Here is a 27,672-nt window from a genome sequence, read left to right on the forward strand (position 1 = left end):
TTATGTTTTATATTGTTTTTTAATTTCACGCAGACGTAGTCGCGGGCGAAAGCGAGTAAAACATAAATAACGTTACTAAGCAAGACTTTTGTTTTATTTCTCGAAAACTATCTACTATATTAAATGTGTATATTTTTTTATTGAGGTACTATTTAGGTACAATTTATTTGGTATAGTCATACGTTATAAGCAATGGCCAAAATAAAAATAAAAAATAGTACACCCGCCATATTGACGTCAATATAGCGGCTGGAACTTAATTTCGTTATAATTAAGTTCTAGAGAAGGTACAATTTTTTTTGAGCGAGGTACTAATTAGTACATTTTAGGTACATTTTTTTAGTAAGTGGTATAATTTAATTCGCGATGGTACACCCGCCATTTTGACTCTCACCAATCGACTACCATAAATTCCTCTTTCGATAATATAACGATTTGACGCATTACCTCTATCCAAATTTGCTCCGTTTGGTTGCCAGAGGGCACTAATTTGCTTATTATTTTAAATGTATTCAAATATCTTCAAAACCCTGTAACAGATTCTATTCATATTGAAATCATAGTTTTCATTTGCTAAACTAAATCTTTTTGTGAAACATTGGTCATCAAATCATCTGGGGGCTAAACTCGAACATCAAAACAATTTTTGCAACCGCATGAACAATCATTGTCAAGTTTTTTCTCTGATAGTTAGTAAAAACTTTTTGGTCTCTGTTTAACTTCTGATTTGACGAACGGTTTTGGTACAAAACAGTATTTTGTAATTTAGTAGATTTTAAATCCTTTCCAAGTTCGGTCGGGAGCGGGAATGCAGATAGGTGTAATGATATCGACAGGGACCAGGCAAGTGTAATTGAACGGGACATCGGGAATATAAATAAATAGGCACAATATTGTTAAAAGACTTTTATTGTACATCAACTATGTTTTGTTTAGAGGTAGAACATTCTACTCTTAAAGTAAACTAACTCGAGCGGGATACAATGTACATGTTACGGCGCGATCGGCCGGCAATATCATCTATAGGCGGACCGTGACAACTCAACGCTCAATACAACACTAAATTATACATTTTGTATACTAATTCAAGTTAATTTGGATTAAAACATAAAACTACAGATATTAAAAAGCTAATTTTGATGCGCACTCGTACTAAACAATTCAGTGTTGCCAGCATTGAAATATCATATTTGACGTTTAATCTTTCTTTTTACTACTTTAAATAATACATTTCAGATTAAAGTCAATTTTAAAAATTATGAAATGAAAATTTAAATTTGCGCATCAATAAATATTAATGGTACATCATTGAAATTATTAAAAATAACCTTATTTAGTAAATACAATAATAATGATGATTTGTTTCAATCCAATTCTTAATAATACAAAAAATTAGCAGCAAAAAATATATGCGTGAAAATTAATACATCTAAAATATGGTTAAATTCACTATAAAATAATATACACAATATCTGCGAAAATATCTGCCAGCTCTATCCACAATAATAATCATATTTTCTTTATTATAAATGTTATCACAGAAAAAAAATGTTAAAAAAATGATGGCAACCTCGATTATGCACCAAGTTATAAACAAAATATATCTAAACTCTGACAAACATATCTGACCCAGTAGACAATTAAAATAGCTCACTTACTCCTTTCTATATTAAAAAAACTGTTACAAAATCCTTTTACTGTATAGACCTATAAAGACATTAATTGGAGGGCTGTTAGATTTTAGAGTTACCCGTAAGCAAAAATTTCCCAACTTCTTTCCAAATTCTTGTTGCAATCAAAACCAAACTGTATACTATTTTTTAAATATAATTTCGAAATTTGGGAAATGGCAACATTCACCCGTACAGTTGCAGCTCCCTTATTGGTCAAAATATGACAATTTTAGTTAACAAAAGTGTCGACTGCCATAGGATCTTTGTTATTCTATACATGTGCTATTTTCTATTAGTAAGTTTTAATATCTTCCGAGTAACGTAATAACCATCATTTGGTCAGATACATTTGTCTATTTAATATAAATCAAATAAAAAATACTTAAATGTAAATACTGGTCTATGAATAGCGCATGTACGTATGTAAATAAACGATTCTTTTACAACTACATAAAGGAATGTTAAACTACGATTAGCATAACTGCCATTATTTGACACTCCGGCCGACACTAACACCGTCAAAAATACAAAAAACTCCAACAGCCTTATATAACGCGGTATAAAGGTAAACTTAGATTTTTTTTTAATAACATAAGGTGGCAAACGAGCAAGCGGCCACCTGAAATCACCAAAATGGCGAAGCAACCGCTGCCCATAGACATCCGCAATTCCAGATGCGTTGCCTACCCTTGTACGACGGAGGAGGAGACGCACATAAAGAGGATATTTCCCCTTCTATGCATCTTCTCCACCGTCAAATCCACTTCCCCTTCCCAACTTCTCCTTATAAGAAAAGGGTGGTAAAGAGAAAGGGACTTAAATTAGGCCTCCGGCACCACACTCATCAGACGAAACACGGAATTGCTTCCATTTGACGGCTGTCTGCTGTGTGGTCGTGGTGTTACTGGGGGCGAGCCCTGCACTGCTAACATGTTAAAGCGGGCACTACCACTGTTAAAAAATAAACTGAGTTTACGCAAAAATAATATTTCTAAGTTTATTAATACCGCGTTATTTGTAAAGCTGTAAATGTATATTTCCTATACATGAAATATAACATTTCTACACAACATTTTTTTTTATATTTCGCATACAATCGCCAGCGATGTACATATAAAACCCAATTTTCTTGAATCCATATCGAGCCACAAACTATATACAATATCACTATATGTAGATACAATTTCTAAAAAGTTTCTGAACACATTTCAATAAGATATGGGACAGTTCCGCCATACTCCGTTATGGCACAATGTAAACGCGGTAAAAACATGTTCAAGCAACACCTAGGCCGGTTACTTACAGCAAGTTAATTCTAATTAAACTATAAATTCGTACAAACTAATTCATAATACATAATAAATGATAAGATTACAAATGTTATGTAAAATCAAATGTTCATTATTGTATACTGGTCAAGTGAGATCTGTCCGTTTGCATCCAAGCTACAATACTGTTATATACCACAGTATATATCAAATAGGACAATAAAAGTAAATATAATTCAAATTAAAAAAATTGATATTTCATACACATCTTACAAAATTCCTTCCATATATGCTTACATATAAAATTTTGTATACATAATTTTTTTTTCTCACAATAGGCAATATGCATGACGCCAAATTGTACCAAACTTTTTTTAAGTATCATCGCACTAAAATGATCGTAATTTTATTTTAAAATTTTTAGCAATTTTTTTTCTGGTAATTTTATAACAAATAGAATCGTTTTTTTATATATACAAAAAAGTGGCAAACGAGCAAGCGGCCACCTGAAATCACCACAATGGCTAAGCGACCGCTGCCCATAGACATTCGGAATTGCAGATGCGTTGCCTACCCTTATCCGACAGAGGAGACGCACATAAAGAAGATATTGCCCCATCCTATGTGTCTCCTCCACCGTCAAATCCACTTTCCCATCCATTCTTCTCTTAAAGAAAAAGGTGGACGGGAAAGGGACTAAAATTGGGCATCTGGCAACCACACTCATCAGACGAAACGAGGAATTGCGAGGATGTTAAAGCGGGCTCTACCACTGTTTAAAAAAAAATAAGATACATGCATATTCCCTATTATATGACTGCCTTTCATTTCAACTTTTCACACTATCTATAACAAAATTAAATTTTAAAATGTACTTTTGATATAAACTGAATTATTATATTATCATTTATTTATTTTGTTCTTAATAAAATATACAGATTAAGTAACATTGTCCTATTTCATATACACTAAATTGTTATTAAATATTTGTAGTCAAGTATACCTTGATATCAGCAAATATTGCAAAAAAAAAATGTTTGCATCATTTCTAACCATAAAGAAGCCTAACAACTCTATGCCACTTTATATGCTCTATGGTCCATTTCATTATACATAACACATTTACATTACACCTACATAGGTAACTAAATCTATATAAATACTTGGCAGATATGTTATTTATTACTTTCTATTGTATGTACTTTCTTTGTTTTTATGTATTACAGTTAAATAATCAATTTATTTATATGTACAAATTCTCTTTTCAAATGATTTGCGAAAACAAACTCGGGATCACGGGAAATAACATCTGTCAGATTTGACAGTTAAATGTCAGTCAACAATGACTTAATTCAGTGTTGCCATAGCAAATATTTTTTGTACAATAAGTAATTTTTTTAAATTCAATGCATAAAAACTGGGGTTGTATGAATAAATTGGAGGGTGAATAAAAAATATTTCAATAATATTTGAAAATTTAAAATTTTTGTAGCAGACTGCCATTTAACTATCAAAGATATTAACTTATCTGAAATTGTTAGTTTCATCTACCCTGTTAGGTTAACATCTGATATTTAAGTAGTTTCAGTACATTAAATGTTAATTTTAAGTGAAATTAATTGCATTTCATCTGTCATAATTGACAGTAATATTGTACCGACACTAGTAACCCTAAATTCTATATACGTGTATACTAATCTACCTGCAATCCACACAAAATAACTAACAATGTAGATTGTCGGACATCCGAATATAAAATTCCATATAAATGTACTGTGTAAATGTACATTTAAGTATAAAAGCCCAACGGAGAGCACCATGTACACTGGCCATTTGGTTTTAACGTCTCCTGGGTGCAAAACTGGCCAAAACAAAGACTTTAAAAATATACAGAGGCTACATAGTTGATTTCACTCGAGTCATTTTTCATATTTTCCACCATCACTATTAGGTCCTCAAAAATGTCACTATAACTAATTGCATTGAAATAAATTGCCCATATGTGTCACTAAATCACAAATGTCTATAGTTTTTAGATTATTTTAACAAAAGATGGAGCTTATTAGTAAAATGTTTTAAAACATGTTAATACAAGGACATAAGGTGGCACTAAACTAACTTTTCAAAGTTACCGGTGGAAAAATCACTATATCTAGTCTATATATTTTTTAAAGTCTTTGTACCATATAAATGTACATTGCAGTATAAAAGGCCAACGGAGAGCACCATAGTGTGTACTACGTCTCCGGGGTGCAATCAAAACTGGCCTTTAACTGACCTGTGGTAGGGTTGTGATTGCGTTGTTATAATGTGGGCCAGAGCGCGGGGGGCGCGGTGGGCGCAGTGGGTGCGACGGGTGTGGTGGGCGTGGCGGGCGCGGGGGGCGTGTCCTCCCAGTCGGCGGGGCAGTCGCAGTCGTCGCGCACCTCCACGAAGTTGCCGTAGTCGTCAGTGAGGGAGCTGTGGTGCAGCACGCCGCACACGTGCCGCCGCGCGCCGGACCACCACCACCGCTCTGACAAACACAATTTATTAGCTAACTTTAAGGAAGCCTTGGGTAAGAATTATCTGCAGATTTTGTCCCCAAAGAACCCTATCATTTAATGTTACTGGTGATCTCTGGGAGTGATCTAAACGAACCTAACCTAACACAGTCAAACACTGCGTTCTTACTGTGAAGGTAATTTGGCACGTACCAGAGAGAAAAATTTAAAGTTATATGTTCGTCAATCTATTAATCATACTAATATTATAAATGCCAAAGTTTAGATGGATGGATGTTTGTTAGAGTTTGTAGGATAACCTGGAAGAATATATAGGCTACTTACTTTTGTTTTTTTTTAAATTTCACGCGGACAGTCGCGGGCGAAAGCTAGTAGACAATAAACTATGGCCTAGTTACCCTCAAATTAAGGGACAAGCGTTATACTGAGCTTAGTAGCTGATGATAAAATTAAAATTATCCATATATTCTTACATATCGTTGGTTGAAAGGCTATTTGTTTTAAGCGCCATTAGGTAAAATGTTCATGAGAGCCATTTAGTGTCTTCATTAAAAAAAAATAAACGCAAACCCTAAATATAATTTCAATTGAAAGATTTTCAGAGCGGTTCTAGATTAAAATTACTATATTTCTGCATACTTCATTATCTGTAATATATATTTTAAATTCTGAATATATGAGTCAATATCGCATAAAATAGCCTTTCACCAATATATTTCTACTCTATGTACCTCTACTAATATCCACATCGGGCATCAACTCTTCATTCATCAAAGCCGAGAGTGCATCATCGGTGTGGCTCATATCTGAAACATTATTTATTTTGTAAAATTTACTACAATAATAAGTACATAATAATTACTAGCTCAATTAACATTTGAAACATTTGATAGATAAACAAAATCTACAATTTATTCTAACTTCACTATCAAATTTACACATAAATCAGTATTCAAAATAATTTAAAAACATGAAACAAAATATAAATAGCATATAGACAGACATATCACACTGATATTGTTTTATGTAATTGTGGTTTAAAAGCCCGAATTCATCAATGTACCAATATAAAGTCTCTAGAGTTCGAGTGCTCTGACACAAATAACAGATAATTTACTAAGTGGGGGTAAAAAATTAAAGGGGGAAAAATTCTTGATTGGTTCAGTTGGGGTTACTAACTGGAGGGCGGTACGTCATACTTACCGTTCTCCTCCTTAACGACGGGCTCCTCCTTGAGTGTGAGTGCGGTGACGGTGGGGGTGGTGGGCGAGGTGGGCGTGGTGGGGGTGGCGGGGGGCGTAGGCGCGGCGTCCGCGCACGCCAGAAGCCCCGCCTCGCCGCTGCTGTTGGAACTGCACTCCGGACTGTACGGCGCCATCTGGAACACATATGCACGTTTCTAGTACATTCAATACGGCCATACTATAAAATACATCAAAAACTTTGGGCCAGTCCCACAATTATCCATCCAATTATCCAACATATAAAATATGTAATGGAAGTATCGGATTTTGGTACTCTGACAGTGATGTCACTTTTAAGATATTTGACCTGTTATCAGGCAGTAATGGGACAGGCCGTTAGCTTAAGCGCCGCATAATATTTGATAGAGGTCAACATTTTAATGGAATTTGGGCATAAGGACCCCATAAAGACTTAATCAAGCAATAATTTAAGATTAGTATGAAAATATGACTTTACCTTGGCAACCTACCCGATCTGAACACTGTAAACTATTACGCATTTAGAAATTGTTCAAGTATTTGGCCTTAATATAACCAACAATAAGACTAGTGGTATATTCCATAATAACTCAAATTTGATGATTATTACTGAGGTAATACTCACCCTTAGACTGCGCCTACGCCGCGGAGTAACCTCTGCTATCTTGTAGCTACTATCCATAGCCCAGTAGGAACCCTTGCCTGGGTCGTCCTTGCTGCGAGGCACCTTCATGAAGCACTTGTTCAGAGATAAATTGTGTCTGATCGAATTCTGAAACAAATATTAATAGTTTTCACCTGCTACAACATCTGCGTGGAATTAAAAAACAAAAGTAAATAGCCTGTGTGTTCTTCCAGACTATACTCTACATCTATGCCAAATTTTATTGAGGTCCATTTATCAGTTTAGGCTACAAACTCTAACAGGCATCTATCTAATTTGGTAATGTTATCTCAAATATCAGAATTCTATGGGCAGTTGTCTGCTAGTTATGTACATTCAGGACATTTTTGTTGCTAATTTATGATATAAAGAAAATTCTAATCATTTTACTCACCATCCAACCTTTACCAGCTTCTTTGTAATATGGGAAGGCATTGCAAATGTAGTTATAGATCTCGTTGAGGGTCATCTTTCCATTAGCAGAGCTGTTGATTGCAAGTCTGATCATACTTGCATAACTGGAAAAATATTGTTATTAAAAAAAAATAAACAGGTGGTGTTATGCAGTGAGGTGAATTACTCCTACCGTAATATTAAGTTTATTTAATTAACCCTTATTCAAAGATACATTTTTTATAAGATTGTAAACTGATGATGGTTTTTAGATAAGTGGGTGCTGTAGATTTAGAAAAGTATTTTTTTTTATAAAGAGAGTTTTTCTTGAGATTGATACTGATTTGTTACCAATAAAGAAATTAAAATGGATATAGTAATGTGGAAGTGACAAGGAAAGACTGGCTGACTCCAAGCAAAAACAGGGAAGGCTGGAAGGAGATGGAGGAGGCCTTTACCCAAGGCGGGATCCATATTTAAAATAAATAAATAAATAAGTAAGTAAATAAAAAAAAATGTAATAGACTAACAATACTAATAACTATAATAAGGTGTAAAACTAACAATACTAACAAAACAAAGTTTTTGAAACCCTATGTAAATATGGAAATAAAGAGGCTTATTATTATTATTATTATAGTAATGTCAAGTGAGTAAGACTTGCCCAATTAATTAATAAATTAAGGGTTAACAATATTTATCTATCTATCCATTTTCAGTCACCCCCCCCCCCAAATCCTGTGAGTATTTCAGTGGAAACTAGAATACTAATATTATAAAGAGGTAAGATTTGTATTTTTGGATTTTTGCATGTATTTGATTCATGCAAAAACTAGTCAACCGATTTTAAAAATTCTCACCATTAGAAAGGTCATTTATCTGTAAGTAACATAGGCTATATATTCTATTACTTTTTAATTTCATGCGGACAAAGTTGTGAGAACCGGCCAGTATTTAAATATACAGATAGCAACAATTTCCTAATTAGGATAAAAGATGCATTGATTGTAATTGAGATAAATGATGTAGAGAAATCATTTGCATAGGAATGCATGTTAATAAGTCTTCATACAAACTTGGTTAGCAACATTTTATATGCAGTAGTAATAATTCATAATGTATTAATTATGGATGGATTGTGTGAAAGAGGATATGCTTAAGAAAGGAGTGGATTACAACAGCGAAATTTTTTTTAATAACTAATGTTTGTATATTTGTGTATAATTAAATTACTGATTTTTATATAATGTTGTTATGAGTACAATGCTAGAGGCTGAAGAAAAAGAATGAAAAACTATCTATCAGGTTAAGTTTTAATTATTTAAATGATGCAAATCATGCCAGAATTTCAATCTTCAGTCTTGCATTAAAAAATATAGTCATATACAATTGGAAACACCATACATAAAATAAATACAATTGAGTTTTAGGAAAATTATACAAAAAAATCATAAGAATGATGTTTAAATTGTACTTAAAACAACTGCTCATTTTACTTAATAGGTGATACGAAAAAATATATGATGTAGCAAAAAATGACAACTTTTGTATAACCACAAAGCAAGATTTGCAGGAAAATACATTAACAAAAAACTTAATTAGGTACTAAGTAAGATGACCTACAGTATCTGATGACGCATGAATTTAAAGGTGTTAAAGTATAGGAGGAAAAATTATTACCTGTATGCAGGTTTTGTGTGCTTGATTTTGTTTAAATTTTCCTTTAGCTCTACTTCCTTATTGTTATTTTCTTGTTGGCGACAAGGCGGTTGGACATCTTCGTAGAGAAATCGAGGGATAGGGCCCAGAGGACTGTGGCGCGGCGGACCTGGGCTGTAGGCCGGCAGCCACTCTACGCCTGGGGACTCGCTCATTGTCTCATACACAATACACAATGTATCACTACACCACCTCAAGCGCACATAATTCCGCGGGAATTTGGAAAAACTACCTCCTAATGCCCTTAGTACGACACTTCCGTGGGCGTCTAAATAACTCGCTACCTTTTATGAAGATCTTTGATATTCATCGTAAAATATCAGTCAAACAGCCTTGGACTATTGAACAGTTAGGAAAGGCAAAACAAATACTTTTTACGTAAAGAAAAACTAATTGCACATAAAAATGCTCAACAATAGCAATGAAATATAAAAAAGAACGTAAAAAGTAAAGAAAACGTAATTTTCAGTAAATTGGAATTATTATGACATTTGAGGCGCCTACAACAAGGAAAATGGCGGCGCACAGATAAGCAATTCAATTTTATAAAAATCTCCAGTCGGATTAAAAATATCGAAACAGTATGATTAAGTTAGGTAGAAACGAAGTTTCGATGATTAGAAATGAAAATTGATTTCATTGAATTTTTAAAAAAATGCATATTTTGTAAATGGTAACGAATAATGTTGCTATTGATTTAAATGTACGTTCTTCTTTAACTCTAACTTAAATTCAAAATTATGTCAGTTTACGTGAAATGTCGGCGGGGGATGGTTGTGTTTGGCGTCATTGTATTTTTAACGGTTTGTTGACAAAAATTGTACAATTGTTGTAATATTTATCAACAAATAGTGTAAAACATTCTTATAATTTGTTTTGTGACATAAAAAGTGAACCGTAATCATGGCTACCCAGCCAGAAGTTGGTGTGTCCGACTTCGTCCTGCTAGACAATTTGACCACGGATAAGTTTATCGAAAATTTGCATCTCAGGTAACATTACTTTTTAATTGACTTTATCAAGTTTGTATAGTATGTTATCATTATTACAGTAGATACTTCTTAAATGCTACTTCTTCTAAAAGTTAAGGAAAAGTTTGAAAGTTTAGTTCGACATCGCAAACTTCATTAAAATTGTTTACACGTATTATTAGCTATGACTTCATATTTATTTCACCTTGTCTTATCCACTTGAATAAATACTAACTTGTCGGCCTTTTGTTGTTTAATTGCAATGTTTTTTGACTTACTTTTGAATATACATACACTTTATTTTTATACAAATAAATATTAATATGAATATAAATTTCTATTAACTATACTAATGTTATAAAAAGGAAAGATTTGTATTTTTGGATTTTTGTATGTATTGAAATAACTCAAAAACTACTGGGCCGATTTAAAAAAATCCTTCACCATTAAAATCCACTTTATCAGTGAATAACACTGGCTATGTTACTTATTATTTTTAAACTACACGAGGTCGAAGTCGCGAGCAACAGCTAGTCGATTATAAAAATAGAAGTTTTGACGACTTATTTTTAGTATAAGGGTCTGTTCAAACAGACCGTAGCGTAGAGCGAAACAGATTTTTTATTGCAAATTAAATTGAGCTTTATACAATCAAAAAAAATTTGCTCTGCTCTATGGTGTTCTCGGTCTGAACACCTTAACTGATTTCCTTAACATTACGTTATTTTCTGCTTCCTAAACAGTCATTTACAATGAGCAATAACTTCCAAAACAAAAAACCGGTATTATAAACAGTGACGAACAAAGATAACCTAATTAAAACCATATTGAAGATTTATTTAAAATATTTTTACGACTTATCCTTAGTCTCTAGACTTTAATTTAGAATTTAGCGTCACATTGTTCTTACAAGGACTAGGTCTACGTAACAAGGAGTGACAGGAACAATTCCTAAGTACAGGAAGTCTCCGAACATGTGATGTCACAAGACGGCAAAGTTTTATGGCGGGAAACACACACAGGAACATACATCAACGTAATTCATTTGTTTTTATTGAGGTTGATAGATGATTCTTTGTAGAGAATTTAATTACATTTTTGCAATGCATATTTACTATAAAAGCTACCTATACTGTTATATCAATATTATAAACAAAAAAACATAGAAGTGATTACGTATAATCATTACGAACAAAAGCATATTCAAGAAAAAGATGTAACTTTTTTCTCACGGTGATTATGATAATAATTACAAAAACATCTGCCAAGTTTACGCGACAAATGCGAGTGATAATTACTTCTTAGCAGTAGAGGACAAAAGCGCGACCTTGTAACGCAAATTAATTCGTTTACCATAGACAATTATTCTCATCGATGATCTCACGACGACCAGAGATTGACGACGAACATGATTCATAATTACATCATAAAAAAACTTACTTGACCATAAACAACTTTACATGGCCAGTACACTTGTTAAAATGAGAACGATCTAAGATTTAGGTTACTAAAAGAACCAAAATGATATCTAAAACATTACTAAGAATAAGTTCCAAAGGATTACGAAAGATACTAGGCTTATATTAATTTGCAAAATTAACTGTCGGAAAAAAAGCAAGGATACATCGAGTACGTGCAGTTGACGAGGAAAAATTATTGAAAGGACAAAGCAATACCTTGACTAATGAATGACTTCACACATAGATTACAATAATGTAAATAAATCTTTCACGGATTTTGAGTTAAAAAAGACTAAGCAGAGACACGGGCCTCGTCAGAAGCGTGAAGGGCGGTAATAATAAAGTACATATATAAACTTCTTTGAATAAGGCCATATAATGGTAGCTCTATTTCTACCCAAATCATCTGGCGACACCTATGGAAGAAGACGCGTTAGGATGCGAATTAACCAAAAAGCGGGCAAATAAGATACAAATTGTCGTGTCTATATCAATGCTTTGGTAAATAAGACTTGTTTTAAGTAAAAAATTTGCAGTTAATGTTTTCTAAACTTTTTATGGGTTAGGCGTTGACCTGCGTGTCGTGTTCATGACCCCTTCATTAGCATGGTTATATGACGATTTACGCCGAGTCGATGATCATGGTCTAGGGAGATGGGGGGGCACCTACTATGTATTTTAAATTCTGAATTTTTCGAATCTCTAGAGGGAGAGGGACAGTTGCATTCTCTAAGTACTCTCGTGTGGCGACTTTCATTTCGTTATATTTACTAAAATAAATTAAACTCGCTTTGAAATAATTTAAGATATTACTTTTCACAACATTAATACATTCCCTAAGGATATTGTGAAACAAATTTGTTTTTTTTTTTAATACACATAATGCATTGTTACGCCGTTATTCTGGTGTTCATTTAGGATCTACAGAATTGGTCTCCACAAGAATTTTTTGTTCTTTTTTTGTTAAAACATTTTACCAACAGCATTATTCGAGGGACAAAAGTAAATTGCCTTTATTAAGTCTATGGTTTCTTGCCTCTGGTACTCCATCATAAGTAATACCTTCCGCATACCACAGAATATGTTCCTATCTATTCCTGTCGAGTATAACTCAATTGTGAATGTCTTTTCGCGATTGTCGACCACCGCAAAACCTATCAGTCGATGTTTCAATCTTAGGCTGTCAATAGCAAGGAATGAAATTCCCTACCCTTTACAATGACGGGCAACTCTGCTTTATTGTACAGCATATTGTTACGTTTTACCAAAATTGCTTCTTTATTTCATCGTGTGGGAATTGGTTTGTGATTTGATGTTTTGAACAATGGACTATTCTTGTTTTATGTGAAAGTTGACTTGGACAAGCTCGCTACAGACGAGCAATTCTAGCTAAGAATTGGATGAGCAAAATTTTAACTGTCGCTTTGACTGTTTTTTTTAAATGTTAGTACTGACCGTATGTACAAAACAAACTTCATTCTAATTATGTAAGTTTAATTTTGTAATGTAAGTTTTTTTAGACAAACAATTTTTATTGAGAATGTCACGGTCATTTCGAAAGAATAAAAATATCCTTGAAGAAATACTTGTAAATGAAAGTGCATTGAAGGATTGTAATAATTATGTAGTAAGAAATTACGAAAGCATTCCTCGACAACCACTAATATGTAATATTGTGCTTGTGGCTTTGCAAGTATGGATAGATTGTGTGAAAGGGATTATGCTTAAGAAAGAAGTGGTTTCAGATATGACGGCTGATAGAGATGTATGGAAGAGCAGCACATACTGTGCCGACCCTCCGTAAGGGATAAGGGCAAGTTGATGATGATTGTGCTTGTGGCTTTATTGCAATTATTGTGTCAATAATAATATAAAAAATCACGCCTTTTCCTTATCCTACCAACCTGATTAGGATAATAAGGTTGTCCCAGTTTTGTACTGTATTGTTTGAAAAGGGTTGTAAAGGTACCTATAAAGTCTAGGAAGAAGTGTGTCGTTATAGCAATTGCCCTTTACAGCCCGGTACTTTCGTGCCCCACTTCCTTAAAGGTTGTGGCGATCTAATGGCGGAAGGAGTCTTGTAAAAATATTGTGAATATTTTAGATGGTGATAGCTGTCGTGTACTTTTATAACTTTTTTTATTAGCCACGGATATATTCCAATAAGGGTATAGTCATTTCATACTATGAATATAATTAATTGTTTTCTTAAAATTTTCCGTCAGTCTTTACGCTTTTAATATTTTTTAACTCTTTGCTTTGTATAATCTATACTAATACTAAAAAAAAACTAAAAAAAAATGGTCAATGTGTTCTTCCAGACTATGTTCTACATTTATGCCAAATTTCATCCAGATCCGTTCAGCCGTTTAGGCTACAAACTATAACAAATCATCCATCCATCCAACTTTCACGTTTACAAATTATTAGTTTAGTATGATAAAGATAAGATTTGTATTTTTGTATGTATTTGATTCACGTTAAAACTACTGGGCCGATTTTAAAAATTCTTATACTATTAGAAAGGTAATTTATCTGTGAGTAATATAGGCTATATTTTATTTCACGCGGACGAAGTCGGGAGCAACAGCTGTTTAATCTGTTTATATCATTTTAACAGTGGTAGAGCCCGCTTTAACATTTTCGCACGAATGGGTCGGCTCGCCGGTGTAATACCACGACAACACAGAAAACTGGCGTGAAGTGGAAGCAATTCCGCGTTTCGTCTGATGAGTGTGGTGCCGGAGGCCTTATTTTAGTTCATTTCCCGTTTCTTAAAAGGAAAGGATGGGAAGGAACAGTGGATTTGATTGTGAAGGAGACGCATAGGAAGGGGAAATGTCCTCTTTATGTGCGTCTTTTCCTCCGTCAAATAAGGGTAGGTGGCGCATCTGCAATTGCGAATGTTTATGGGCAGCGGTCGCTTTCCATTTCGGTGGATTCAGGTGGCCGCTTGCTCGTTTGCCACCTTATATTATAAAAATTACCAATTTCAGTTAAACGAATAAGTCAACATTCAAAGTTTCATATTAAAACGCATCGCGTATCAAAGTGCGTCCATTGTCCGATATGAACAATTTGATTGTAGTGTAAATATAACGTATGCGTAGATCGTACAACTAACAATATGTAAGTTTACTATTGTTATTGTGTACGTTGTTGTCTCTAAGAAATTATAATACATTTATATAGAACTAAACTCGTACAGTGTTTCCAAATTATAGTAATCTAAATGTAATAACCAGCTTTCGCCCGCAAATCCGTCCGCGTATAATAAAAAACAAAAATGAGTAGGCTATGTGTTCTTCCAAACTATCTTCTACGTCTATGCCAAATTTCATCGAGATCCGTTCAGCCGTTTAGACTACAAACTCTAACAAACATCCATCCATCTAAACTTTCGCATTTATAATATTAGTAGGATTGTCAAAACAAAATGGTTGCTAATCGTCAGTCATGTATATTTAATGGCTTTAAATTCAATATAAGCGAAGATAAGAATTAAAATTAGATCTCATGTCTTAAAACCTCTTTCTAGACTTTCACCAGAACAAAATAATTCCTAACAATTACGTAATTTATTAAGATCTATGCTTAAAACGTGATTATGTTGAACATGTTATTTATTAAATAAAGATAAGCGACGTTCGCAACTTTGTCCGCATTGAATTGAAAAAAAAATAGCCTATGTTACTGTGTTTATTTTTAAAATTAGCCCAGTATTGGTTGATTTATTTCAATACATACAAAAATCCAAAAATACAAATCTTTCCTCTCTATAATATTAGTATAAATTAGTAAATATATTCAGATTCATAACCGGTTTGAAACCGTTAGAATGTCGCTATTTCCTCGTTGATATTAAATCATTAAAGCATGTAAATATGTGAAGGTATTTGACCATCGCTTTCGAAAATTTATTGTTGATCGTCACGCTACTGTTTACAGTATGGTGGCTCGTAACCACTACACCTGTTATTACGGCAGTGGAACATTTGAATGTTGCACTATCAGACTTGTTCATCTTTAGATCGAAATAGTGCCCCTGTAATCGAATAGTTTCACAGTGGTAGTGCCCGCTTTAACATCTTAGCACGAATGGGCCGGCACGCCCGGTGTAATACCACGACCACACAGAAAACAAGCTTGAAATGGAAGCAATTCCGTGTTTCGTCTGATGAGTGTGGTGCCGTAGGCTTAATTTAAGTCCCTTTCTCTTTACCACCCTTTTCTTATAAGGAGAGGATGGGAAGGGGAAGTGGATTTTACAGACGAGGCGATACATAGGAAGGGTAAATATCATCTTTATGTGCATCTCCTCCTCTGTCGGATAAAGGTAGGCAACGCATCTGCAATTGTGGATGTCTATGGGCAGCGGTCGCTTTACTGTTATAAAAAAAAAATATGTATGACACATCCCTCAATTTCTCTTTGAATAGATAGGGATAACTGATCAATGCAAGTGTCAGTCGAGTGCACTGAACTGTAAAAATGGATAGGTCTTTGATTGAACGCAGCAGCTTTTTTCTTCAACGACACGCTTAATGATGTTAGTGGCATTTATTTCTATATTCTTTCGAATTTTCACAACCTCCAAATATGATGGCGAAAATCAAATAGGCATAAAATATTACGTCTTGTAGCTGTATATATAAATCAGGATTGCAGTTGCAATTTTTTCCAGTAGTATTCGATTTATATATTTTTTTAATAAAAACATTAGTAGATTTTTTTAGTATACTAATATTTCCTTTAACCATTCTAACAAAGCTGTAGGTTTGTGCTATGAGTCACGACAATAGTCGAATGGCAGAATTCGAACCCTCGACCGGAAGATCGGTAACCATAACCATTAACAGTGGTAGAGCTCTAACATCTTCGCACGAATGGGCCGGCTCGCCCGGTGTTATACCACGAACACACAGAAAACAGACGTAAAGTGGAAGCAATTCCGCGTTTCGTCTAATGAGTGTGGTGCCGGTGGCCTAATTTTAGTCCCTTTCCCTTTCCACCCTTTTCTTAAGAGTAGGGTAGGCAACGCATCTGCAATTGCGGATGTTCATGGGCAGCGGTCGCTTTCCATTTCGGTGGATTCAAGTGGTCGCTTGCTGGTTTGCCACCTTATATTATAAAAAAAATAGGCTATTGGCTCTTCATTAATTATGACTAAGCAGTTAAAATAAGAACATTATAGATAAAATCTTGTGTAGTAGTTATACTAAATCTTACAATAGACTAATGTATGTAAATATTTTGATAAGTTTAGTAAAACCATTTGACTCGAACTATTTAAAAACACCTCTGACTTTATATTTTAATGTTATATTAACGCGTATTCTTTATTATGGAATGTTAGTAAAACTATGAAATGTTGATAAAATATTGGACGAAACTTATATCGATGTTTAAACAACTTCTCAATGGTACGCATCTTTAGTCTCTGGTTACATCCATATGCGTCGATAATCCGCCCGCTTTTGTTGCTCCTTTGCCCTTTTCAGGTGGTACCCGTTGGACCATTCGATAGACCATTGAGCCCATCAAATCCTTACAATAATCGACGCAATGGGAAAAATCCTATAGGTGTATTATTTTAAAAATAGCATTGACATCAAGCATATTATTTATTTTATTAATTCGTGTTATAAACGATTAAAAGACGGCCTCATGTTCGATCTTTTGGTGACAGCACCGACTATGGACCCATCTGAGGTCCATCTTTATTATTTCTTTTAAGTCTGACTAAAGTTTAAATTTTAATTCGCATTATATTGCACATGTTTGTTTGTGTGCATTAAAATCGAAAGCTACTTAATACACTTTCTAGATAAATTCCTGTTATGTAAATTTATTCAATCGGATGATGTCGCGGGCAATAGTGTTATGAAGTCAAGTAAACCGTTCAAAGTTGATTCTCAAACAAGAAGTACTTACATCGATACTATAAGATAAGATAAGATAAGTAAAACAATTCAAGGGTTTATATTTTACTTCCTAATCTTTAAGTCTTTACAATAATAAATAAATTATTATATATACTTCTATACTATTATAATAAAGCGTAAACACACACTTCTTTGTTGCCTATAATGTTAGCAATTACAGCATATTTTTGAATAATCATTTTTTTATTAATAAAAAGCCCTACACTTACGTCACGCTTTAGGCTATATATTTAAATGACATTAAACTTAGGGGGTAAATATTTTGGATAAAAACCCTAATGTGGGAAAAAGACCATAAGTTGCTGCCAACATTAAGGAAGCAAGATTGCTAAGGTTGTCATGTCATGTCATTTTGACATTTGCTATTGATAATTTGACAAGTGTAAACATTAAAATAAAATTATCATAATTTCATGCGGATGAAGCCGCACGGGAACAGCTAGTTCCTGTTAATAATAGTGTAGGTATAGATTTATAACGGCAATGTTTTTTTATTGTTTGTTTTTTTTAAGAGATGATAATGAAAGTAGTAAGCTACGTTTTTCTTAAATTTATAAGTATAAAAACTTGTTGAGGAATGTTAAAGCATTAAAGCATTAGTCCACTTAACCGTGACGCTATAAATAACCTCATGTAAATGCGATTATCTAAATGTTTGTTTGTGGCTAACGTTTGAAATATGGTCAAGTGATTGTGCAACTTATGTTTACTTGTAATATGTTACTTAAATCTGTTTTTGGAAATTATAGTTTTAAAACAAAGTTTATAATCAGATAATGTAAGTCCACACTATTAGTGTAAAATATTTTTTTTAACGGCTTTATGCAGCCCTCTTGTTCCCCTAACACATTTTAAGTCAAAGACCTGGGGAGCGGGTGTATCTTTATTTCTTTATTTTTATGTTAAAACATAAATTTACATTAAAATCTTATTTCTATCTATCACACTTTATATCACTCTCTCTAAGCCTAATTTATAAACAATACAATATAATTAAAATTAAAACAACATAGAATAGGAAATTTCGATTAGATTTCAATGTAAAACATCTTTACAGCTAAAAGTACTCTCACAGTTATCTCGATTTGTTTATAAAGTAGGTTAAATACTAATGAAAGCTTAAGTGGCAGACGTAACACTTAGGTTGGACGTACACGAACTAGTACGTACAGCTTTGTGTGCATAAAGTGTGCTGTAGACGGACCCAGACCTTTGAAATTAGTAGGACATCGAAAGCGGAGAACCACAAACTGTGAAAGATATAGGAGAGATGTATTCCAATATTGTATTGACACAGGCTGAAGATAATTCACAGTTCAGTCGCCGCTTTAAATTATATGCAAGCAAAAATATATTTTTATATGTAAGATGTATTAAGTGACAAGACGGTCCGTCTTAATATGAAATGGTAATTAAGGGGGTCATCGACCAGTCGGAGTATCCACTGTCTGGGAATTATGTTTCTCGGACGTAATAAACACTTCTTCTTATACGTAACTATGGCAACGGCAGAAACAGCACGATCAATATGTCTTGACATTTTGAAAGATACTTAGATATATAAGTACTATAATTAATATAATAAAGCGTAAACACACACTACTTTGTTGCTAAGATGTCATCAATTACAACATATTTTCGAATAGTTCTTTTTTTAATAATAACCATAATGTGGGAAAGAGACCATAAGTTGCTGCCAACATCAAGAAAGCAAGGTTGTCATGGTTTGTCATCATGTCATGTCATTTCGACACTTGCAATTGATAATTTGACAAATGTAAACACTAATTAAAATTTTCATAAAGTCGCATGGGAACAGCTAGTGTGTGTTAAAAATAGTAGTTTTATTGTGTTGAATAAAGTACATAGTACTTCATATATCTTGTAGACAATTGTACATGATTTTCTGACGAACGTGACTTTGTGATGTTTTTATTTCCCTCTATTGAATTCAGATTCAATGAAAGTAATATAAAATATTTTATCGTATAGGTTCTTGGTGTTATATAACTTTGTAATGTCTCTTAAGTTTACCTCTAAGTTATAATTACTTTGTATTAAAATATAGTTTGTAGTTTTTTTTATACAATAAGGTGGCAAACGAGCAAGCGGCCACCTAAATCCGACAAAATGGCGAAGTGACTGCTGCCCATAGACATATGCAATTGCACATGTGTTGCCTACCCTAAATCAACGGAGAAGATGCACACATAAAGCGGATATTTACCCTTCCTATGCATCTCCTCCACGGTCAAATCCACATTCCCATCCAATCCTTTCCTTATAAGAAACGGGTGAAACAGGAAAGGGACTAAATTGGGCCTCCGGCACCACATTCATCAGACGAAACGCGGAATTGCTTTCACTTCACGCCTGTCTTCTGTGTGGTCGTGGTATTGCTCCGGGCGAGTCGACCCATTCATGCGAAGATGTTAAAGCGGGCTCTACCACTGTTATGCATGTAAACATAGCTTCCTTCAATAACACCAATGACCTTGAAATCGGATGTAAAAGAATCGTATAAAAAACAATACACACAACTTACGCTGTATGTTATTATTATTATTGTCTTTCAATGAAATTCAAATGTATTCAAATTAATTCAAATTGTTCAATTAAAAACTGTTAATAAAAAAAGCCGACTTCCAAACAAAATACACTAAAAAGTAACGAAATAATTCCTTAAATTACTTAAACTACCATTATTGTATCTGTTATGACTATGTTGTAGAGCGGATTTATGTGGTCACACAATAAAAAAAAAATATTTACAAACGAATTGAGTACAGGAGGTACTTCTTTTGGGAAGTCGGTCAAAAATATACGACTGAGTCACGTAACCACTAGACTATGTTCTAAACAATGTACTCCATGCCGCATGATTCACAGAGATATATCCTCTGACGCAATTTTTGATTGTCCAGTTTCCTTCTAGACGACCTTGTCGCCTCTGTTTTTCGTAGCTCTGTGTATCTCTAATCTTTGTTTATAAGCTAATGGATCAAGAGTGCGGCTTTATTTGTTTTTAATATCTTTTACAATCCGTTATCATATACAATGAATAATAAATATGTATTCAGTATCATTGGAATTATAATTTTACTAGCGTTCGCTCGCAACTCCATTCTCATGGAATTAAAAAAAAAACAAAAGTAAGTAGTCTACGTGTTCCTCCAGACTATCCTCTACATCTATACTCGTACTAATATTATAAATGCGAAAGTTAGATGACTGGATGGAAGTTTGTTAGAATTTCGATGAAATATGGCATAGATGTAGAGCATAGTCTGGAAGAGAACATTACTTACTTTCTTAATTCCACGCAGGAAAAAGCTACTAATTTCCTGAACCCAACGAAATCGTAGTATGCGATAGATGAAATAATATTTTTTTCCATTTGCAATAGAACAGTGGTTTGTACCTAGTTAAATGTTAAATTTAAAAGTAATTAACACGTGTTTATTAGTGTTATTAGGTTGGGCGATAAGGTGCGTACTGCGGTTGGAATGTCCACAGACCATTACTGCGTTCATTATTAGGTTTTACGACTGACAATTAAACCCTTTGCAGTTGCGTTTATAACTAGGTCCAAGAATGGACTGTCACTGTTAACGACGACTTTAAACTCGAAATTCAAATCGCTAGGTTAATAACCCTGAATCTTTTCCCCTCTATTCTCATGAGAACTCTATTAAGATAAAAAAAAAACATTGTTTATTACAATCTTGATAAGTCTATTAATTTACTGCTGGTTAAGACTTCAATGTTTTCTTCAATATGCGGCCTTCCTTCCCCTTTTGCAGCGGACTCATGACGTCATAAAACGTCACGGAACGCAAGTGCCGTCTAATTAAATTCAAATACTTTTTGCGAGCGTTTTGCGGTTTTTTAAATTCGATTATGTACGTGTAAAAATTATAAATGTATAAGTGCTGTTATGATAATAATTCCGTACTTGACTAACTAATGGTAGGATCGTATTGTTAATGTAAGCAATTTAAACCATCGTAGTCTAGGTACATTTTGTGATTGCTCATTGTTTTTTTTTTTATTGGCAATCGACTCTGCATTATAGTGAATCATCTGTGAAGTCAGTGTTTATTTTTAACATATTTTGTAAGATATATTTTAGACGAATCGATTAGACTCTTTTGTAAGATTGATGAAAAAATACTAGATATATCTAAGTATCAAATCATTATGCAAGGAATCAGTATTCAAATAATGTTACTAATATTAAAAATGCGAAAGTTTAGATGGATGGATGTTGGAGTTTGAAGCCTAAACTGCTAAACAGATCTCGATTAAATTTGGCATAGACGTAGAGGATAGTCTTTAAGAAGTAATAGACTATTCACTTATGTTTTTTTTAATTCCACCCGGACGGAGTCGCTGGCTAAAGCTAGTCATTTAATAATTCTTAGTAAGTGACAATCTCTACACGTTCGTAACGGTCTCATCTACGTTACGCTGCCTGTCCCCGTTGCAGTTCCCTGCGTAATGAGAGGTTAAACGTAACTTACAGTTAACTCGCATCTTTAACATTGTCAGTTAATATGACATACAGCTAGCAAGATTCTTTAGATTACAATATATGAAATCTCAAAACCACAGACTGGAGAATTAGTGGAATCTCAGAGAAGATTTCAAATACAGTAGCACCTCCATAACTCAAACCTTTCTAACTTATAACTTACAAAAAATAATATTTTCCCTTCCCATCAGAGCCCAAAACCTCTACAACATAGACCCTTGATAACTTAAAACCTCTATAACTTCAAATATTTTGTTTCCCTTGGACTTAAATTTATCGAGGTTCTACTGTATAACAATTTTGATGTACCTAGCCTGGATTTGAGCCAGCAAACCATTTGACTGCTAGAATTATAGACGATACAAAACTGTAATTCAAGAAGAGCGAACTCTGCTCTAAACTACTCTAACTCTACGTTACATTTTTTTACTTGGTTTTCATATTTTTCGCATCGTTTTTGTCGTAATGTTCTTTATTCGAACGTCGTTAAATTGTTCAGCAGTGTAAATATATAAAAATTAGCACATAAGTCCTTCTGTCTGTCAGCGTGTCCCCGGAGTCAACTCGCGGTATGATGTAAGTGCGCTATGATGCGCTCATTGCAAATAGACATTATCGATAAAGTCATTGTGTCATTTCCTATGTTTAAGCTATAGTAAACAATGTTTCATACATTTGGTATTAGGGAGAAAATTTCGTTGGGTTTCTAATACTAACTTTCGTCCGCGTGGAATTAATAAAAACAAAAGTGTGTAGCCTATGTGTGCTTCCAGCCTATCCTAGTCTATGCCAAATTTCATCAAGATCCGTCAAGCCGTTTAGGCTACAAACTCGCTTTTATAATATTAGTAAGAATAAGATTGAAAACAGCTTGACAAAATCTAAAGACAATTTAAGGTATTGCACAGAGTATAATACAAACATCCAAAAACACAGATAAATTATTATTGTTCCATTTTATCGATACTGGCTGGAATTTTCCGAAGATAAGATTTTTTGATAATCGGCTTCACCTTTTTCGTTATTTATTTTAAGACAGTAATAAATATGTACAAGTAACTTTAGTGACGGGTAATGGGGAAATTTTATTAACATAATTTCCTTGTGTGATAGGCTTTTATTCTATGTCCGGATATTGGAAGGCCCAACCTTCTATAAACGTATTTTCTTTTTACTACATAAGTTTGGTTACTCAATAACAAAGATTTCCTTGTACCGGATATTGCGACTGAACACTAGCGCATGTCATTTCCGTTGTTTCCTGTTAGATTTTAGATAGCCATGTGTAGGAAGATTTATTGCACGTCTAACTTAAATACCGTAAATTATAATAGAGATTTGCTTGAAGTGTTCCTTGCTCATTTTGTTAATTTAATTTTTCAAAGTGATCTATCTTTATCTAGTCATAGATATAGACGGGCATATTATAGGCTACTTTTTATTGCTAGTACGAAGTCGCGGGCAACACCAAGGAGTCAAATGAATCTGGTCGTTGTGGAAGATGAGAATTATTTTATAACACTATTTTAACATTTTTTTTTATAACATAAGATGGCAAACGAGCAAGCGGCCACCTGAATCCGCCAAAATGGCGAAGCGACCGCTGCCCATAGACATCCGCGATCCCTGATGCGTTGCCTACCCTTATCCGACGGAGGAGGAGACGCACATAAAGAGGATATTGCCCCTTCCTATGCATCTCCTCCACCGTCAAATCCACTTCCCCTTCCCATCCTCTCCTTATAAGAAAAGGATGGTAAAGCGAAAGAGACTTAAATTAGTCCTCCGGCACCACACTCATCAGACGAAACACGGAATTTCTTCCATTTCACGCCTGTCTTCTGTGTGGTCGTGGTATTACACCGGGCGTGTCGGCCCCTTCGTGCTAAGATGTTAAAGCGGGCACTACCACTGTTAAAACATTGACAGAGTGGCGCTAGTGTGCTATCATAATTTAGTTTTGGTCAGATTTAGTGTTTTTTAATAGTTTACGGACTTTTTAACAAATATTTTCTATCACAGTAAGTCCATAGGCTATGTTTATTTTGGCCATTATAACCGCATTCGATTCACGAATGTAAAAGGACTACGTTGAAAGTTTGCTATAATTAGACTGTGTGAGAGAGAAGGCAATATGAATACCTCTGAAAGATTTCATGGTTTGTTTCATTTTAATAATTTTCGTATCTGAAGATAATTCTCATTCAGTTTTAGAGAATTAAATGAATGGATATTTGCATATTATAAGTTTTCTAAGATTTTAATAATTATTTTTAATATTGTTATCGGTAAAGATGTTAGTAAACTCTTTCCATTCTTTGTTGAAATAAATTATGACTAACATTTAATATTAAATTCTGGGTTTAGTTATTTCGTATATTGTTTTTTATTAGTGTAACTTTTACGTTTGTTTCTTACAATAATAAATAATTTGATTAATCATATGAACAAAGAAAATCAATATTAGACATTATCAAGTAAATTTAAAATGTTATTAAAAATATTGAGAAAGTATTCAATTCTTAAAGCCATTAAAAATAAGCTAGTCCAATCGACTCATCAATGAAGTTACGTTCGATGTTGTTTAAAATAACCTCCCCATTTGCTACGTAAACTACATAATTATGATTCTCGATCATGTCGAATAGTTAACAGATACTTCGATTATCATGAATCTAAGTAGTCGTAATTTTTACGACCTTAGTTATCTTACTAACCGAGTAAGTTAATGATAAATGTACACATTTCAGTTTTAATTGATTTTAGTTTTAACAGATCGTTCAAACTCTACATAATTCTCTTCTCTGAGAAGGCAAGGTATCTTTCGTTTGTTCCCCCCTAGATTAAAAAAGGCCTAGTGTAATTTTTCTTTTTCTGGTAGGTCTGTTGCAGTGTCTATTATGCAACAATATTAATTTGTGTAACGAAACTTTATACATAATTCTTTTCAAATTTTAGTAACTATGAAACAAGTAAAAATATCCACTTGCCAAAAGTCTTTGTCATTATTAAATTTATCTCAAAGTATTACGTCAGAATAAGTGTTCGAATAGCTTCTGAATTTCAGGGAACTGTCGCCTTTGAAGTACATTATTCGACATGAATCTTGATGTTTGTTATACGCCATGTTTTTTTCAAGTCAGTGTCAAAAACCTTTGTTCTATTCCTGTCTGCTGACGATTTGCCCTGAGTTTATTCGTGTATCGCAATAAATACTATTTTCGTGTCACCTCGCTTGCGTGAAACTGATCGCAGGACGTTTTAGATTTTTGATAATATAGCAATTGGAGTGCTATAAAGTAAAGGCCCTATGGCTTTCTTTTCCATGTTTATTGAATGTTTTTAGGATATAGTTGAATTGTGGTTTCAAATTAACATCATACTTTCATACTTATAAATGCGAAAGTTTAGGTTGATGGATGGACGGGTAGGTGTTTGTAATTTGATCTCTATGAAATTTTGTCATAGATGTACAGGATGGTCTGGAAGAACACATAGGCTAATTACTTTTGTTTTTATTTTTAATTCCACGCGAGTCGCGGGCGAAAGCTAGTTTCATATAAGGTAAAGGAACTATGACGTCATGCTTCTATTCTCCTGATTACCGATGATTGTTGGAATAGTAGGTTTCAAGGTTGAATATTTAGCACGGATGTTTCCAAAGTACGTAGGGACTTGTTTGGACAGCCGAGGTCATCGCACGTGTTGAGCCCTCCGACGACATAAGACGACACGCTTTCTCACTTTGACTCGAGTGACGATAGCTAAGTACACTATCTAGTATGCGTATGGCGTATTGCATGTCAGTGCAACTTGGGACTGTTGTTTCTACTTTTATTACTTACTCTGTTGCCTGTGTGGTCTTACGGACATCTGGCGTTTAGCTCTGGTTTATTTTAGCTGTTTTTGTTTTGGCTTCTTTAACCTTTGTTAAAATTTCTAATGAAACTAGTCAGTTTTGTTTACATTTGCGTTTGACATTGCCCGTAGTTCAATTACTACGCCAAAAGGTCGTAGTTATGTAACTCTATTTGTAAATATTAGATGTGTCATACATTCTTGACCGCGCCTATACGTTGTGCAGGTCTCCTGACTCACGACAAGTTGGCCACTTGTCACTATCGAGTCATAAATATTTATCGCGTAGTTATCGAGCCTGTCGTGACATATCGCTTGGTGATAGTGAATACGATGATAATGCTTTGCACCTTGCAATAATCTACTGGGGAATTTTAAATTGTTGACTTTTGTTGTTGAAGAATTGTTTTTCGTTTTACCTAATTTGCTTTTTATTCCTGTCTCTTGTTTCACTTTTTTTTTGTGGACTTTGTTTTTTTTTTTATAAAATAGGGATGCAAACGAGCAAGCGACCACCTGAATCCACCGAAAAGGAAAGCGACCGCTGCCCATAAACATCCGCAATTGCAGATGCGTTGCCTACCCTTAATTGACGGAGGAGGAGACACACATAAAGAGGACATTTCCCCTTCCTATGCGTCCCCTCTACCGTCAAATCCACTTTTCTTTCCTATCCTTTCTTCTTAAGAAAAGGGTGGAAAGGGAAAGGGACTTAAATTAGACCTCCGGCACCACACTCATCAGATGAAACGCGGAATTGCTTTCACTGCACGCCTGTTTTCTGTGTGGTCGTGGTATTACACTGGGCGAGCCGGCCCATTCGTGCGAAGATGTCAAAGCAAACTCTACCACTGTTATTATTTTTTTGCTGGACGATAATGAACACACTGATGTTTACTTAAAAGAAAAACTTGTCTTCAATTGATACAAAATAGGATATTATAAGAAACGCAACGCTTTCAATCTCGAACGGGGGTAAGCAGATGCGTTGCCGACGTGTGATGAATCAACGAATGACGTGTGACCAGAATTAATGAGCTTCGAATGCCACTGGCCGCGTGACTCATAGGGCTGCAGTAGACCTGGTCGCCTTGATTTGGTGACATTGATTTCTTGTACACAATAACAATAAATTGTGTGGTTTTAATTAAAATGATGTTTCATTTTGTTAAAAGGATTTAAAAGTTTTAATTTTGATTCATTAGTGTATCTCTGTCTCTTTCTCTTATTGAATTTGAATCGGTTTTTATTACTGTTTCTATTTTTTTTTTCACACATATATGGCACTGATCTAATTCAAATCTGTGATATAATGCATTAACATATTAGAAGCGAACGCAACGAGCGATAAATACAAAAACGTGTTGTGTAGTTGCGGCCTGCAGAGCGTCATTAATGAGTGCACGCGGGAAGAGGTACGGGAGGGGCGGCTCGTGACGTCTTGCATAGATCATGTATGG

General features: G+C 34.1%; 2 protein-coding genes across 2 annotated transcripts in view; one reads left to right on the forward strand and one right to left on the reverse strand.

Annotated features, from left to right (window-relative positions):
• Positions 1 to 3,674: 3,674 nt before the first annotated feature.
• LOC106107683 (forkhead box protein J3-like) lies at positions 3,675 to 9,947 on the reverse strand. Its single transcript, XM_013288654.1, has 6 exons — positions 9,406 to 9,947; positions 7,727 to 7,850; positions 7,294 to 7,440; positions 6,649 to 6,823; positions 6,177 to 6,251; positions 3,675 to 5,456 (listed from the first exon to the last, which is right to left on the reverse strand). The coding sequence occupies exons 1-6, from the start codon at positions 9,597 to 9,599 to the stop codon at positions 5,245 to 5,247; spliced, it is 927 nt and encodes a 308-aa protein (XP_013144108.1). The 5' UTR covers positions 9,600 to 9,947; the 3' UTR covers positions 3,675 to 5,244.
• Positions 9,948 to 10,202: 255 nt separating this feature from the next.
• The window catches only part of LOC106107633 (myosin-IA), a 35,777-nt gene continuing 18,307 nt past the window's right edge, over positions 10,203 to 27,672 (forward strand). The window contains exon 1 of the mRNA XM_013288575.1: positions 10,203 to 10,436. Within this exon, the coding sequence (XP_013144029.1) occupies positions 10,348 to 10,436 (89 nt within the window). The 5' untranslated portion in view covers positions 10,203 to 10,347. The remainder of the gene's footprint in view (positions 10,437 to 27,672) is intronic.

The sequence above is a fragment of the Papilio polytes genome, unplaced genomic scaffold (assembly GCF_000836215.1).
Source record: "Papilio polytes unplaced genomic scaffold, Ppol_1.0 DF821956.1, whole genome shotgun sequence".
NCBI classification, from domain to species: Eukaryota; Metazoa; Arthropoda; class Insecta; order Lepidoptera; family Papilionidae; genus Papilio; species Papilio polytes.